The 14,450-nt window shown below is 37.6% G+C and overlaps 1 protein-coding gene across 2 annotated transcripts; it reads right to left on the bottom strand.

Annotated features, from left to right (window-relative positions):
* Nucleotides 1-631: 631 nt before the first annotated feature.
* On the bottom strand, nucleotides 632-13,134 carry LOC128016756 (5-hydroxytryptamine receptor 5A). Of its 2 annotated transcripts, none has more exons than XM_052601537.1 (3): nucleotides 12,931-13,134; nucleotides 7,976-9,053; nucleotides 632-1,492 (listed from the first exon to the last, which is right to left on the bottom strand). In XM_052601537.1, exons 2-3 carry the CDS (start codon nucleotides 8,681-8,683, stop codon nucleotides 1,160-1,162), a joined length of 1,041 nt encoding a protein of 346 aa, XP_052457497.1. In that variant the 5' UTR covers nucleotides 8,684-9,053; nucleotides 12,931-13,134; the 3' UTR covers nucleotides 632-1,159. The 2 variants fall into 2 exon arrangements, with proteins under 2 accessions (XP_052457497.1, XP_052457496.1); XM_052601536.1 differs by lacking the exon at nucleotides 12,931-13,134 and adding an exon at nucleotides 12,586-12,826.
* Between the last annotated feature and the right edge of the window lie 1,316 nt (nucleotides 13,135-14,450).

Genomic DNA, 14,450 nt, shown 5'->3' with positions numbered 1-14,450 from the left:
ATTAACACTTAAGGCTGGTTTTGTGGTCCAGGGTCACATATTCATGTTCCCACTCTTTGCCTTTCCATTTCCTTTTTCATCTCTCAGTATCTGGCTCACTTTCTTCAACCTTTCAGAAGCTTGAGTACTAGTCTCACTACAGACATTACTTTATTCTCATAGACACATATGCAAAGTAAAAGTTGGTGCTGCCCTAAAGTGGAGTCTATGGATAATGGATGAACTGATAAACTGATAAAATATTTTAAAGCGATACTGTTTCAAACTTATTGTGATTCTTTGGACATGCACTGGAAGCACTGTGATAACTGCTAGGGGCAAAACATATTCACTGATTAACAACTGTAGCACAAACAAACAAAAAAACTAAAAACTGCAGGCTTGTTTACATTTGGTTCCATGTAATCTCCTTATTCCAATTCACTCTGCTACAATGGTAGCTTACGATGTGATGCTTGGAAACAAAGGCATTGTTATGAGGTCACTTATAACAACTATTCTGTTCAAAATTTCAATTTCACTTCATTATACTATGTCTTTATCTGAAATCATGAATTGTCTTAGTTCATCTTTTGCACATCAACTTTCCTCATAAGGAAAAAATAATATAATGAATGGAAATACAAATTGCTCCTTAGCCAGTATATTTTTAAGAAGTGAAAGGATATTAAGCCAGATTTTCATGAAGTGTACAAATGCCTACATCGTGTCTTCATTGACAATTAGAAGAAAAAGGGCTTTGATGTTTCACATCCATTAAAACAGTGGAACGAATCTATGGTTTCACAGAAATTGCAAGAGCTACAGAAAGTTTGCTTAGTGTCTGAATGATTTGTTCAATCTTGCTAAAGCAGACACTTGGATGGTTTAGAAGACGTGCATTATATCAGTACTGCTGAATCAACAGATAGTGCCAACTTGTCTAACCATGAAGACATCAGCAGCAGCAGCAGTCATACACAGACAGATCTCAACACTACACCTGCAGGGTTTCCGAAGTGCGCTGGAAATCCCCCTTCCTCCTTTAACAATGGTTAGAGTGAGTGAATTGCTTGTTCTTCTGTGTCTGAACTGAGAAGAAGGCTTCTCTTGATGTTCTTCTCACTTTCTACTCATAAAACCCAAAGGTCTTCATTCTGGTCTTTCTTCTTTCTGTTCCTCATCGCTGTCTGGAAAAAAGGTTTCTAAACGCGTTGTTGTAGTTCTTGTTAAAGGCTGTGTAGATGAGTGGGTTAAAGAAGGAGTTTGAGTAACCCAGCCAGAGGAAGACACTTTTCCAGACAGGAGGGATGTCACATGAACAGAGCGGAATGATGAGCTCAGCAAGGAAAAAGGGAATCCAGCAGAGAACAAACACACCTATCAGGATGCCCACCATCAGAGCTGCTCTCCTCTCTTTCTGCTCTCGCCACGTCTCGCCATCCGTCTGGAACGATACAGTAGCATGACGGACTGTGAAGGCCATCTGTGGTTGTCGTTCAGCCTCCTTTACCTGGCAGTAAACATATAGGATGTATTGGTAGTGTTAATGAAGTACACAACTATTTAATTTGTTAAATTTTTCATCTTTAAAGCTTAAATAGTTCAATCACTGGCTGATAGCAGGCAACGTTTTTGGCTTTCCTACAACCAATATCAACCCCTATCCACTTTGTATGTGTTCAAGTTGATTTGTGGGCAGAAAGCAGCAATTACACATTTTGTTAAAATTGAGTCTCTGTGATCAGTTCTGTGTCAGACAGGTTTGGACTATGCAGAGTTTCATAATAAAAAGTATAGTTTAATTCATATCAAATAATTAAAAATGTTATAATAAAAAACAAAACTCTGAAGCACTGTAACGGTAAGGTAGTACAAAATTCCTTTGGTACATATCCGTGTCTAGACATCACACTTTTCCTACTCTGATCTTTAAGGGACACCTGCTATGTGCTGGTTGCATATAAACAATCTGCACAAAATCCATGACAAAGGAGTGAATCTTTCCGACAGAAAACACTTGCCTGAAATGCTTTGTTCATAGTCCTGCCATTATTTGTATGACAGTTACATCCTATAGGAGCATTCTGGTCATGTCAAAATTAACCTAAATGCGAGATTCCAACTTGTAAAAGCATTCACATCCTTGTACAACTCAAAATTACAACTTGTAAACTGGGAATATCTTAGAGCTCCGACTTGTACCATGTGACCACTGTAGATTAATTTAGGCATAGTGTTGCCATAGTAACACATAATTCTGAGTCCGAGGGTGTGAAAAGCTCAGAGAAGGATGTCACATGTTCATCTAGAAATTACGGTAATTACCACTTGGTGTGAACGCAGCACATGTTACAAATTTGCATAAAACCAGCCTAAAAACTACCTGCTTCGACCGGCCCTCAAAAACAGTTGGGTAAGTGATGTCGAGGAGAGACTGTTTTTTTCCACTTCAGTGCCATAGTTACCATAGCTTCTCGTGAAGCAGATTTCCCGAACTTTGTGAAACTGACGTAGTTTCTGCTATACATGTTTTTATGCGATGAGATGCTAAATGTATTTCCTGACTCTCTGTGGTCATTAAAAATCCCATGGCACTTCTCATAAACAGTAGGGGTGTAACCCCGGTGTCCTGGCCCAATTGCCTTCACTGGCCCTTGTCAATCATGGCCTCCTAATCATCCCCATCCACTGAATTGGCTCTATTTCTCTCTCCTCTCCACCCTTAGCTGGTGTGTGGGGAACGCATTGGTGCCTTTGCACTGTGGCTGCCGTCGCATCATCCAGGTGGATGCAGCAAACTGGTGATGGTTGAGGAGAGACCCCCTCATGATTGTAAAGCACTTTGGGTGTACAACAATTTACAATAAAGTACTATGTAAATGCCTAATTCATTAATTCATTCATTCATTCAAAATAAGCATCTAGCTGCTTAATGTGTCGCACAGAATGAAAGCATGTTAAACTCACGTCACTTTACTCTGTTTCCATAACACTCACATACTCGAGTCTAGACCAGGGCAAACAGAGAAGTAAATATAAACAGCCAAATGTTCCAGTGCTGTTATGAGCCTCTAAAACACAGCTTATCCAATCAAACTAGGGGCCAAGACATATCATTGTATAAAATATATTTTTTTACATGGATAAATTTGCTTTGACATAAAATGATACACTACAATGTAAAAAAATAGTATACTGTATTGTTATATTGTACATGTACAACTGGATGAGTTTTTGGGGCAGACCTGACCTACTGAAAAGAGATGGTCTTCATCCCTTAAGGGGTGGTGCCACACTTCTCTCTAGAAATATGACACATAGTCTTACAGACTGTACTTGACTAACTGTGGCCCAGGTCAGGAAGCAGAAGACTGGCTAAACCGACCATCTGCTAGCCACCTCACATCACAGAAGTTAGTTAGTTATCAGCACAGTTAGAGATTCCTTCACCTAGATATCATAAAATGTTCATATTCAACAATTGAAAAAACAATATAATACAGATAAACAAATGATAAAGCTTGGTTTAATGAATATTTGATCCTTTTCTACTAAAGCTTTTTTTTCTAAATATGATCACAGATCATAACCTGAATCATAGAGGATTACATTACTTTAAACGAGCAAGATTACTGTAACAAACATGAACTGCACTCAAAAGGTAAAGGGAGGTCTGGTTTCAAGTATAATTTGTTTGAAGTAATGGTGCTCTATATAACATTATTTAGTGTAATAACTGTTAATTGATGTTGATGCAGTGAAATTCTGAAGCACAGCGATGATATCTCAGATCATTATATAGTCTGTGTATACTCCATATAGCTAAAGCTGCAAATTCAACTCCTTGTTACAAATATGGTAGAACCATCACATATACAACAAAAGACTGCTTTGTAAATAATCTTCTCGATTTGTCTCAATTCCTCACAATATGCAATAGCTCAGGATAAAACGATGGTGTAATAGAAACTACTCTTTCTCAAACAGACTCTCTCTTTCTATCACTTACGGCCGCTCCTTTATGTTTAAAGATGAAACAAGCACATTCACACCCTAAAGACAGCAGCCTGGAAGATGGAGTGCAGCTGGAAGGTATTTCATATTGCATGGAGGGAAAGTACTTCTACAGACAGAAAATCCTTAAAAAAAAACTTCCTTTAGAAGAAACAAACACAACCCCCAGTATTTATTCAACACAGCGGCTAAATTAACAAAAAATAAAGCATCAACAGGCAAAGTCATTTCCCAATAGCACAACAGTAATGGCGTCTTTACTTCCAAGATCAATACTATTACAGATAAAATTATAACCGTGCAGCCACCATCTACAGTATTGCATCAGACAGTGCATTATAGATCCCCCGAGGAACAGTTCCACACCTTCTCTACTATATGGAGAGGAAGAATTGTACAAAATTGTTAATTCGTCTAAACCAACAACAGGTATGTTAGACCTTATACCATCTACTAAAAGAGGTGCTTCCAGACATCATAGATCCTTTTCTTAAAATTATTATTTTATCATTGTCATTAGGATATGTTCCAAAAACCTTCAAACTGGCTGTCATTAAGTTTCATTAAAGCACCCATTAAAAACCACAACTTGATGCTGGAGAATTAGTTAATTACAGACCGATCTCTGTCAAAGATAATAGAAAAGGTAGTCTCCTCACAACTATGTTGTTTCTTAGAGAACAAAATAGTATCTGTGAGGACTTCCAGTCAGGATTTAGACCATATCATAGTACAGAGACTGCTCTCATCAGTTACAAATGATCTGCTCTTATCATCCAATCGCTTTTTTTCTATTTCTCTATTAGTCAGTTAGTGGATCTTAGCACTGCATTCAACACAATTGACCACAGCTGCTTTGGAAATATCTATATTGTATAAAGTGCATCATGTTTTTTTAAATGAGCATTTAAATTAGCTTTAGTAGCTTTTTGTTTAAAAGGCTGTAGTTGAGTGCACAGAATACTGTGGCAGAACAAAGCACAATTACTGTGTATGTGTTTGCGTTTTGACAGACAGAGGAGGAAATCAGGCAATTAACAGATTTTTGGATTGGTGTACGTTAGTGAGAATAAATGGACTTAAGTATTTTATGTGAAAACAGATAAAAAAGAGGGAGTGTGAGTACGCTTGTGAGTCAGGATACAAATGGTAGAACAAGAAATAAAAGAGATGGTGAAGAGACTGAGGGAAAAAAGCATCACAGAATAACTGGATGAATCCAAAAGATGTGGATGCAAACATCTTCATCTGAGGAGTGACCGTTGGTATCTAGTTCCAAAGATGCCACAATCTCTCATCAAATTCTCTGCATTGAATGTATGTAGATAATGTTCAATGCATATTAACTGCTTTTGTAGGTGTTCTGCTGTACTTTTTTTTTTAATGAGAAATGAATACTTTCCTTTAGCAAGGTGAGCCTTGGTGAGCATAAGAGATTCAAACATAAAAAATCCATATATTTCTATTTCAAATGATAAAATGTAAATAAAAATAATATTACAATATATACATACGTCTATATATATGTTTGAAAATAGAATATAGGTTGGATTGTTAAGGAGTTTGCCGTTACTATCAAATGCCATCTCCATGACTTTTTTTGTTCATCACTACGTTGGACAAGAGTAGATAAATTTAGTAATGCAGACAAAAGAAAAGACATAAAAAGGTGAGACATGCATAGAAGATAGAGAATAGATTTCAAATAAGAGAGACAGAGGAAGAATCTAATTAATGCAATTAAGCTTTAATTGCGTGGCTACATTAACACTGTTGTTTAAGTTTGTCCCCATTAGGAAAAAACGGTGGACACTGAGCATCCATGCAGTCTCGATTTTTACAGATTTTTTTTTACTTATTGACCTCAAATGTATATATGGAGCATTTAATGATAATGCCAAAATAATGATAGGATGTTTTTTTTTGGGGGGGGGGGGGGGGGGGGGGAATTATATAGTCATGTGGTGTAATTTGATATGAAGTTAACCACTGAAAATTAATTATGTTGAAAATTGGTTGTAGAACCAATTTATTTAGAGTAGATCATACGGATTATCTGGAAATCTAATAAACTAATATAGAAATGCATATTTACAAATGATTGTTATGTGTGAGGAAGCAGTGAGAAGCTCCTTCTAATTATACCCTTTTCTCTCGCTCTGTGTGTTGAGAGGGAACTGTGTGTCAATGTGGGGCAGGTGTCAGCTCTGTGGGTTGAGCCTAGCTTCAGAGAAAATAGCTCTGCTACGTTTGATCTTCATCTCTGCACTGCACCCAAACATTTCTATTCTCTCCGTCTTTTAGTCTTCATTTTTTTGTTTCCTCTCGCACCACAGCTTACAGTAGCAATTTGAATACTGTTTATATGAACAAATAAATGAAATCAAGGCTCTTTAATTTATATGATCCTATTTAATAGTCTCAAATACAAAATGATATAATTGATTAAATAAATAATTGTCCTAAACTACCTACTAGAGTGTATACAAGCAGTCTTCAATGAGTGACTTGTTGAATCATTTACTCAACCAAGTTGTTAAATTATAAATTCAGAATTTCTGCATTGATTGCAGATAAATTGTGGTCTGATCAGTGTGACTACACTAAAAACACACAGCCAGTTGTATTTATTTTTATTTCTTTTACATTTTAATTGAAGATACTGTGTAATAACTGAGAGGGCAGGCTGGAAAAATTAAATTAAAAACTGTTTCGGCTTCTACAAAAGTTACATGGAGTCAGTTAAGGAGATGAGATTGGAAGTAAGGATCACACAGGTGCCCAGCCCTTTAAATAAAGGCACACAAAGCCTGGTTACTTACAAATATGTTCTCATCTTAACAGATTGTTTAGGGTGAACCATGCCTTTATCCCAATAGCTGCAAAGCACATTAGAAAGATGTAAAAAGAAGGAAAAACAGTGCAAAAGGATCAACAAAAGTAGAAAATTCTGGCCGTTGCTACTCTCTCTAGGAGCAGGGACCCTGCAAAGATGGCTCTAATGTTTACCCAAGACAATCTGTTGTTCCACAATGGTTCTGTGAACAGTTGAGGCAAAATACACAATAGCAGAAAGAGCTCCAAACCTAATCTCAACCAAAGTGTGGTGCAATGCTGCTTTGTTGCCTCACTTTGCGATCATTAAAGGAACAATGAATTATAAAGTGTATCAATACATTTTACAGAAGAATGATGGAATGAATGACTTCAAGTTTCAGATCACACAAGTATATCCACTACAGAACGGCTGAAAAAAAGAAGATGCCCAAGTCCTGACCTTGAGCCAATTCAGAAGACTGTGCTATCAAGAAAACACAGAAACATGGATACTGAACTGAAACAGATTTGTGGGGAGGGATGGGCCAAAACAGGTCAAAAGTCCTATAAGCAGTTAAAAAAATAATAATAAGTTTGGTGGAGGTTGTGCTGCTAAAGAATTATCTACAAGTTACTAAATTCAATCTTTCACTTACTTCCTGCACTGTGAATAAATACACTAAATTAATAGCATTTACATTTAGTCATTTAGCAGACACTTTTATCCAAAGTGACTTACAAATGAGGACAATGGAAGCATTCAAAATCAACAAAAGAGCAATGATATATAAGTGCTATAACAAGTCTCGGTTAGCTGAACACAGTACACATAGCAAGGGCTTTTAAATAATATAATTAAAGAAAATAGATAAAATAGAAAAAGAATAGAGCAAGCTAGTGTTAGAGGTATTATATATAAATAAAATTGTATAATAAATGAAAAGAAAATAGAATACAAAAAGATTAGAAAGGTAAGTTAGATTTTATTTATTTATTATTAATTACATTCAATAAAATTGTGGGGGAGGGGTTATTTGTGTTATTAGTTTAGTCAGATTGTTTATCTATAAAGACGTCCAAAGTTTATGAGCAGTAAATGCAGAAATGGGGTTGACAAAACTTATTCTTGCCACTGTATAAAGCCTTTTTTTTTTTTTTTTACCTCTATGACCTCAGCCATGGGTGTGATGGTGTTGGTCTTGCGAGAGCCAATACGGAACTTGGCAGCCTTGTAAATCTTCCAGTAGACAAAGAGCACCACGCAGAGGGGCAGGTAAAAGGCTCCAAAGGTGGAGAAGACTGTGTAGGAGGGCTCCTGGCTTACTTGACAAGTCAGACCGTCTTCTGAGTAGGTCTCACCCCAACCGAAGAGTGGCGAAAGCGAGATAACAGAGGAGAGCAGCCATGTGAGGCCAATCATCACATTAGAGATTCGTTTGCGTGTCTTCAGCGTGTACTCCAGGTGGCGAGTGATGGACCAGTAGCGATCGAGGGCAATGGCCGTCACGTTCCAGATACTGGCTGTGCAGCAGAGCACATCACAGGAGATCCAGACCTGACATAGTGCCCGACCCAGAATCCAACGCCGACCGTAGAGCTCTCTAACGAGACTGAGGGGCATTACCAGTCCTGCAACCATCACATCCGAGATGGCCATGGAGGCAACCAGATTATGGGGCACACGATGGAAGGTGCGCACCCTCAGGATGGTCACCAACACCAGAAGGTTCCATACAAAAGTGGCCACCACTAGCATGGCCAGCAAAGTGAGCGTGAGAACACTGAACACAGAAAATGGACGGTACAGATTACCCCATTCATATCCTCCAGAGATATTAGCTGAGAGAACTGTAACATTGGATTGAGTCATGGCAGCATGTGACAGTATGCAAATAGATATCTGGCCCTCATTAGAGGACAAGTTGAAAATAAATGTCACTGCCAGAGTGGATAATGGTTTTCTTATTAGAAATTTTAAAAAGTTCTTTAAATGTAAAATATTTGCAGGAGTTTGTTTTCTGCGTAGGCGTCATGTGTTCTTGGCACTACAACTTGTGAGCTTATTGTCCTTTAGCTCACAGTTCTGTAAGCTGGTCACTGAAAAGGTAGGCGTTTTAAAGTGCTACCATACTGACTATGGCATTATGATTGCACACATTGATAAACATGCGTTTATAGCATTCTGCAATGTAGGGGTTCCCAGGACACACATTTGAAGGTGTGAGAAGACATCCTCCATCCTATAACACAAGAAAAAAGGGAATAAATAAATTTCATAGTTCATCGCACAAAATCACCTTATTCAACCACCACCAGAATTAGAAAACAGCCCTAGGCTATATGAAATGGGCTTCGTTCTTTTTCTATATATACACATCTCATGTGTTTGTGCCAGGACATTGTAAACACATCATAGCATGTGCACACTGTGAAGGGTCTCATTCTGGCCATGAACAGTGCATATTGTAAGCTTTGTATAACTTCGCAATCCCCTGAATTTCCCCTCCATAATTGCAAATTCATCTGTTTTGATGTCCCATTGTGCTGTATTAATTAATAAAACAGCAAGAACAAATAATAATGCAAAACATTGGGGCTGATGAATAATTATCCCTTTCCATTCCACTCCACTGTCCAGTGGTTTCTCTTGGTTATGGCTTGTGATCAGATATCCCCCTGACCTTTCATGATATGACGACTTCTTATTTTAGCTGCTCAAATCTAATTCCAATCCAATGTAAAGCTCATTCTTTATTATTTTAATTCTGCTTAATAAATTGGCTCTTTTATTATTTATTTGTCTGTAATTCGGGTCCATGGAGTCCATGAGGTTTTAAATCCTCCACTGGGTTGGATGTAATTTGCTCTAAGTGCTTGAGAAACCGATCCGGTTCAATTATTTGTAGCAATGAAGTTACACAGGAGACTTCAATTGAATGCCTGTCTTCATATTGACCTTCTTGCAGTAATGTCAGCTGCTAAAAGATCCATCGTACAGGAAGAAGCATCTTTATCCCAAAAGCCAAGCCATCCACACTGAAAAGTATCTGTACTAGACGCTGTCATAGAGATAGACATTATTATAGAGCCAAAAGGCTTTGATTTTCATTAGTTCCTGGTTTATGCTTGTCAAATCTGAACCTCTGTTGGCTTTCAAAACTCGATAAGGGGTAAAACAAAAAAAAAAGGACTACAAGCCTGTCAAGAGAGCTCAGTGATAGAATCATCAAAACATCTCATACTTGTCAGCAGCACAAAAGTGAAGGGAATATTACAAGCTATCGTATCAGTGATGACAACAATGAGAGGCTTGAGTTTTCTGCCCTGTTGATTGCTGTGTGTTTGCCCTCTGTTTGAAAACAGTTAGACTAACATAAAAATCCCACTTGTATTCTATTGACTGAAAGGACACAAAGCATATAATAGAGTCACTGTGGCATCAACACACATTTTGTGTTGATTAACATCCCTCTGATAGTGCATATCATTACCCAGCATCCTCATCAGTAAGTCTGGAATCTGTCCTGTCAGGAGGAACAGAGAGGAAACACAATGTCCACACTCGACAGGCTCATTACCACACAAGCACAGAGGAACACTGATTACAGCTTCCCGCTCATTTTCTCTCAGAGCTCTCTTTACTCTATTGGTGTATGACAAAGTCACCCTAAGGAGAAAATTACATTTATGGAAAAGATCTAGGATTTACATCAAACAAAAGTCTGTCTGTGGCATGCTAAAATAACCTACCCTTATTTTTGAAAATAGTCTTCCTTTTTACCCATCATTTCGTTTACTTTCATCTTCCTTCTCTCTCTGCATCTCTTCACGTCATCTTTAAATCTTTCCCTGCTCTCCTTCGCCTTCCATCTCCTATATCAGCCTGTGCCCAAAGCCATGAATTTGGACACACATATACATAAACACATAGTCAGTAGCAAGAAAAGCCCCCAGCATATTGTCTTGGCAGTGTTCAACTAATCATTCCTGACAGTTTCCCCTCAGCAAATCAACCAGGGCACTGGACGCACAGTCTGAGATAGACACCTGTAATTTATTGCCATTTCCACAAGATTTCCACAAGAGTGAGATGAAATAAGTTTATTTTTTGGTTATATATATATATTCCCATAGTGGCTGCAGATAAATAGTTAAGGGTTCACAGGTTCATTTCCAATTAAGGTAACGGAATAGTTACAGAGAACACAATCTAGCACTGACAGTATTGGGCTCTCAAGAACAGCACATAACCACTTGAATACAACCAGTAAATTTAGGTGTTACCACATGAAGCATATTTTGAGTACATTTTTACAATGCAATTTGACTTATGGATGTGTTACACTATATATTATCAAGTGCATTGAATTGTGCATTTCCACAGACACCCAGACCCTCCAGAGAGAGCTTAAACATGCTTTAACAAGGTTTGGTAGTTTTAGTGGATCCTCTTGTCGTTTTAGAGTGGTTGTGAGGAAATTAATGAGCTGGTCTGACTGAGAAACCAGCCTGCAGACCAGCTAAACCAGTAGCACAAGGACTTAAAGTGTTTTAGCATCACATATGAGAGCAAATGAAGAGATCAAGTAACGGCACGCTGTACAAATACAAAGTTAAACAAATACAACCAATTGAGAATAAACTGTCTGATTTTTTACTATGAAATTATGCAAATGTAGTTTATGATTGGTCTGAGCTATCTAGAAAGACCAAAAGCACTTAAGGAGGACAATTATTAACAGCCATTGATCTATTGTGTAATAGGATAGTGCTTCTGTGTGTCAAAACAGTTAGCAGTAATAATAGTCAACAATTAATACACAGTAAAAATATTATAGATCCAATTATAGCCTACTTGTTTTAATGACAAGAGGTTACTGCATACAAAGAGTTTTATCTACTTGAATCTGAGAGAGAGAGAGAGAGAGATTGAGTCAATGGATTTACTCTGAAGCGAGCTGTTGTGAACGGACAATAGTTCAGCCAGAGATGCGTCAAATGCGCCACATAATATCATTAAAAATCATATCTCATTACTCGCTCATTATTGTCAAATTATTCCATTTCTGTTGAGTTAGTGACATTTTCTGTTTAAAAAAACATGGTTGGACCGACTGTTAACGACATGGCATAATTACTATTGCTATTTTATGTTCTTTGTGGCAGAGAAATGATATTTATACGTTGCACAAAAGCGGAGCTTTATGTAGATCAGTGACCCAGCATGAGAGCAAACTCTCTGATTCGAGCACGTCGCTCAAATTAGGTGCTGAAACAACAATCGCTCTTTTCGAAGAAACTGCGCGCGACTCTCACCAAAATCTGAATGTACTGAAAACAACTTAATTCAGCAACTACCTACTTTAAACCTGCCAAGCTCAAATCAACACATTTCAGAGATCAAAGCGTAAAATAACGGGTGTTTACTTCTGGTTTCACGACACATGAGCGCAATCGAATCTTCTTGCATACTGTGGGTCAGAAAAGGTCTCCTTCCCTTTTTCCTGATATCTGCCTTTTAATCGTGACATTTAAATCCCAAAGGCTTTAAAGGTGCTGCATTAAAAACGTTGTCTCTACACTTCACTTCACTTCAAGAACACCCAAATATTTTCTCAGAGCTCTATATTCTATAGGAAAGGACGACAATAAATCACTTATTTTGAAGTGGACACGCCGCATGTCTCTCGGTAAACGTCGCCAATGCAGCACACTTAACAGTTATCTACACTTTGCACACATCACATGTCTACTGCAGCTCTTAATACTCACCTATAATCACAACAGCGATACAAACATTCTGCAAAAGTGCAGGATTTATTCGCTTTTTTCAGTCGAGTGTAACTGTTCTGCCCACCTGAAAGCGTCTTCATCTAAAACACACACTACACTTGAGTCAAGGCTGCACACCGCATGTGGATTGAACCAACGTGTGGCGTAGGGGTGCTGCGTGGATACCTTACAGAATTCAAGCCTTAAGAATCACATATTCGGTCTTTTAAGACCATTAAAGCTGTTGGAAGTACGATATTCCCAAAATGTAAAAAAAATATCGCTAAATTGTAGAACTATTGTAAATAACAGATCAAGAGCTGATGATAAGCTCAAACGCTTTACCTGTCTTACACTTGTCAAAAGTTTTGTTGTATTTCAATGACATGGAGGCAGATCACGTTAACGCTCCATTCCAGACAATGATCTACATTAACATTTAATTAGTTCAATCTGAAAGCTTTTTCAATTTCAGCAGCATTGTTTTCCCTAAGCGCGCGCATTCCTCTTGGGACCAGCGTGCGCATTGAACTGGAAATGATCAAATCTTTAGTGGCCACACGTCAAACACCGTGCGGCACCACCTGTTTTTGTTGTTGTTGTTTTTCTGTGGGCAACTTTTTAACTGTTGGGAATAAAAACAAATCGGAGTAGGCCTATCTATATCACATTACGTGTTGTTGGCACCAGCTTCAGTCACCAAAGCATGATTGGGCTAGTCAAGATTACAAAAGAGTTAATTGGTTGTCAAATTCAGTGGCTAAGCTAATAATGCATTTTTCATTGATACGATAGACCCGGTTCGGGCCTTCCTTTTGGCGAACTCTTTTTCTCCCTTTTCAAATTTTAAACCACACCAGAAAAGCATTTATTTTTTTAATAAAAATTAAGGAAATAATCATAAAGTTGAAAATAAAGTAGCGGGTAGGGTTGCCCCAATAAGGTGGCATCCACTTAATAATTTTAATTAAAATTCATTTTACACAATAAGTTATTATTGCATATTGTTTTATAATGTATTACAGTGCTGAGGTGCAGATAATAGCCACTATTTGCAATAAGTAATTAGCAGAATATACTGCTATTTTAACATAGTATACATAGAATCTAGCTATTTGCAAAGTGTAAAGAGCATATCACTAAAAAATATGTTATTTTCACTTAGTGTAAATAGGCTGTATTGCGTGAACAGCAACCCCAACATGAAACATCTTTCCACGCCCCTGGTGGCATATGTCGGTGAACATGTCAAAATAATGGTCAAAGGCTACAGGTTTTAGCTGATCAGAGGAATCTTTTAGGATTTGAGAAATTTGTTTCAGATGACCAAATCGTGGCGTATTCGTACAATGTGTGCCTGAAGCAAAATAAGGTCTTCATGTCAATCACAAAAACTAGCAGAGATTCTTATAACTCAGAATGATTTCCTCAAGGCGTTGACTCAAGACATTCTAAAATCCAATAACTATGTTTGTTAATTATGTTTGTTATAAATGTAACAAAAAAAGGTATCATTGCATCCCAGTGTGATGCCACAAATGATCTTTACATGCAATGGAACAAACTAATTGCTGTTTCATTTATAATCAATTTAAGGAATGTTTTCAAAAAGTAAGTGAAATCCTGTAACTAATGCTTTGGCATTAGTGAGAACAATTTGGTAGCATGTAATATATCCTGTAAGTTTACTGAATAATTCCACATGCCATAGATCACCACACCGATCATTTATGTTCACAATAGAGTACAGAGGCACTATAGCTTCCAACGTATATACCTCACTTAAAAGTGTGACTTCGACTTTAACATTGTGACTGTGCTTCATGCACATCAATGCACATCAAGAGCACTCTGTTGTGGTGAAC

The sequence above is a fragment of the Carassius gibelio genome, chromosome A7 (assembly GCF_023724105.1).
Source record: "Carassius gibelio isolate Cgi1373 ecotype wild population from Czech Republic chromosome A7, carGib1.2-hapl.c, whole genome shotgun sequence".
NCBI classification, from domain to species: Eukaryota; Metazoa; Chordata; class Actinopteri; order Cypriniformes; family Cyprinidae; genus Carassius; species Carassius gibelio.
Note: the sequence above shows the minus strand (reverse complement) of the source record. Positions and strands in the feature narration are given on the sequence as shown.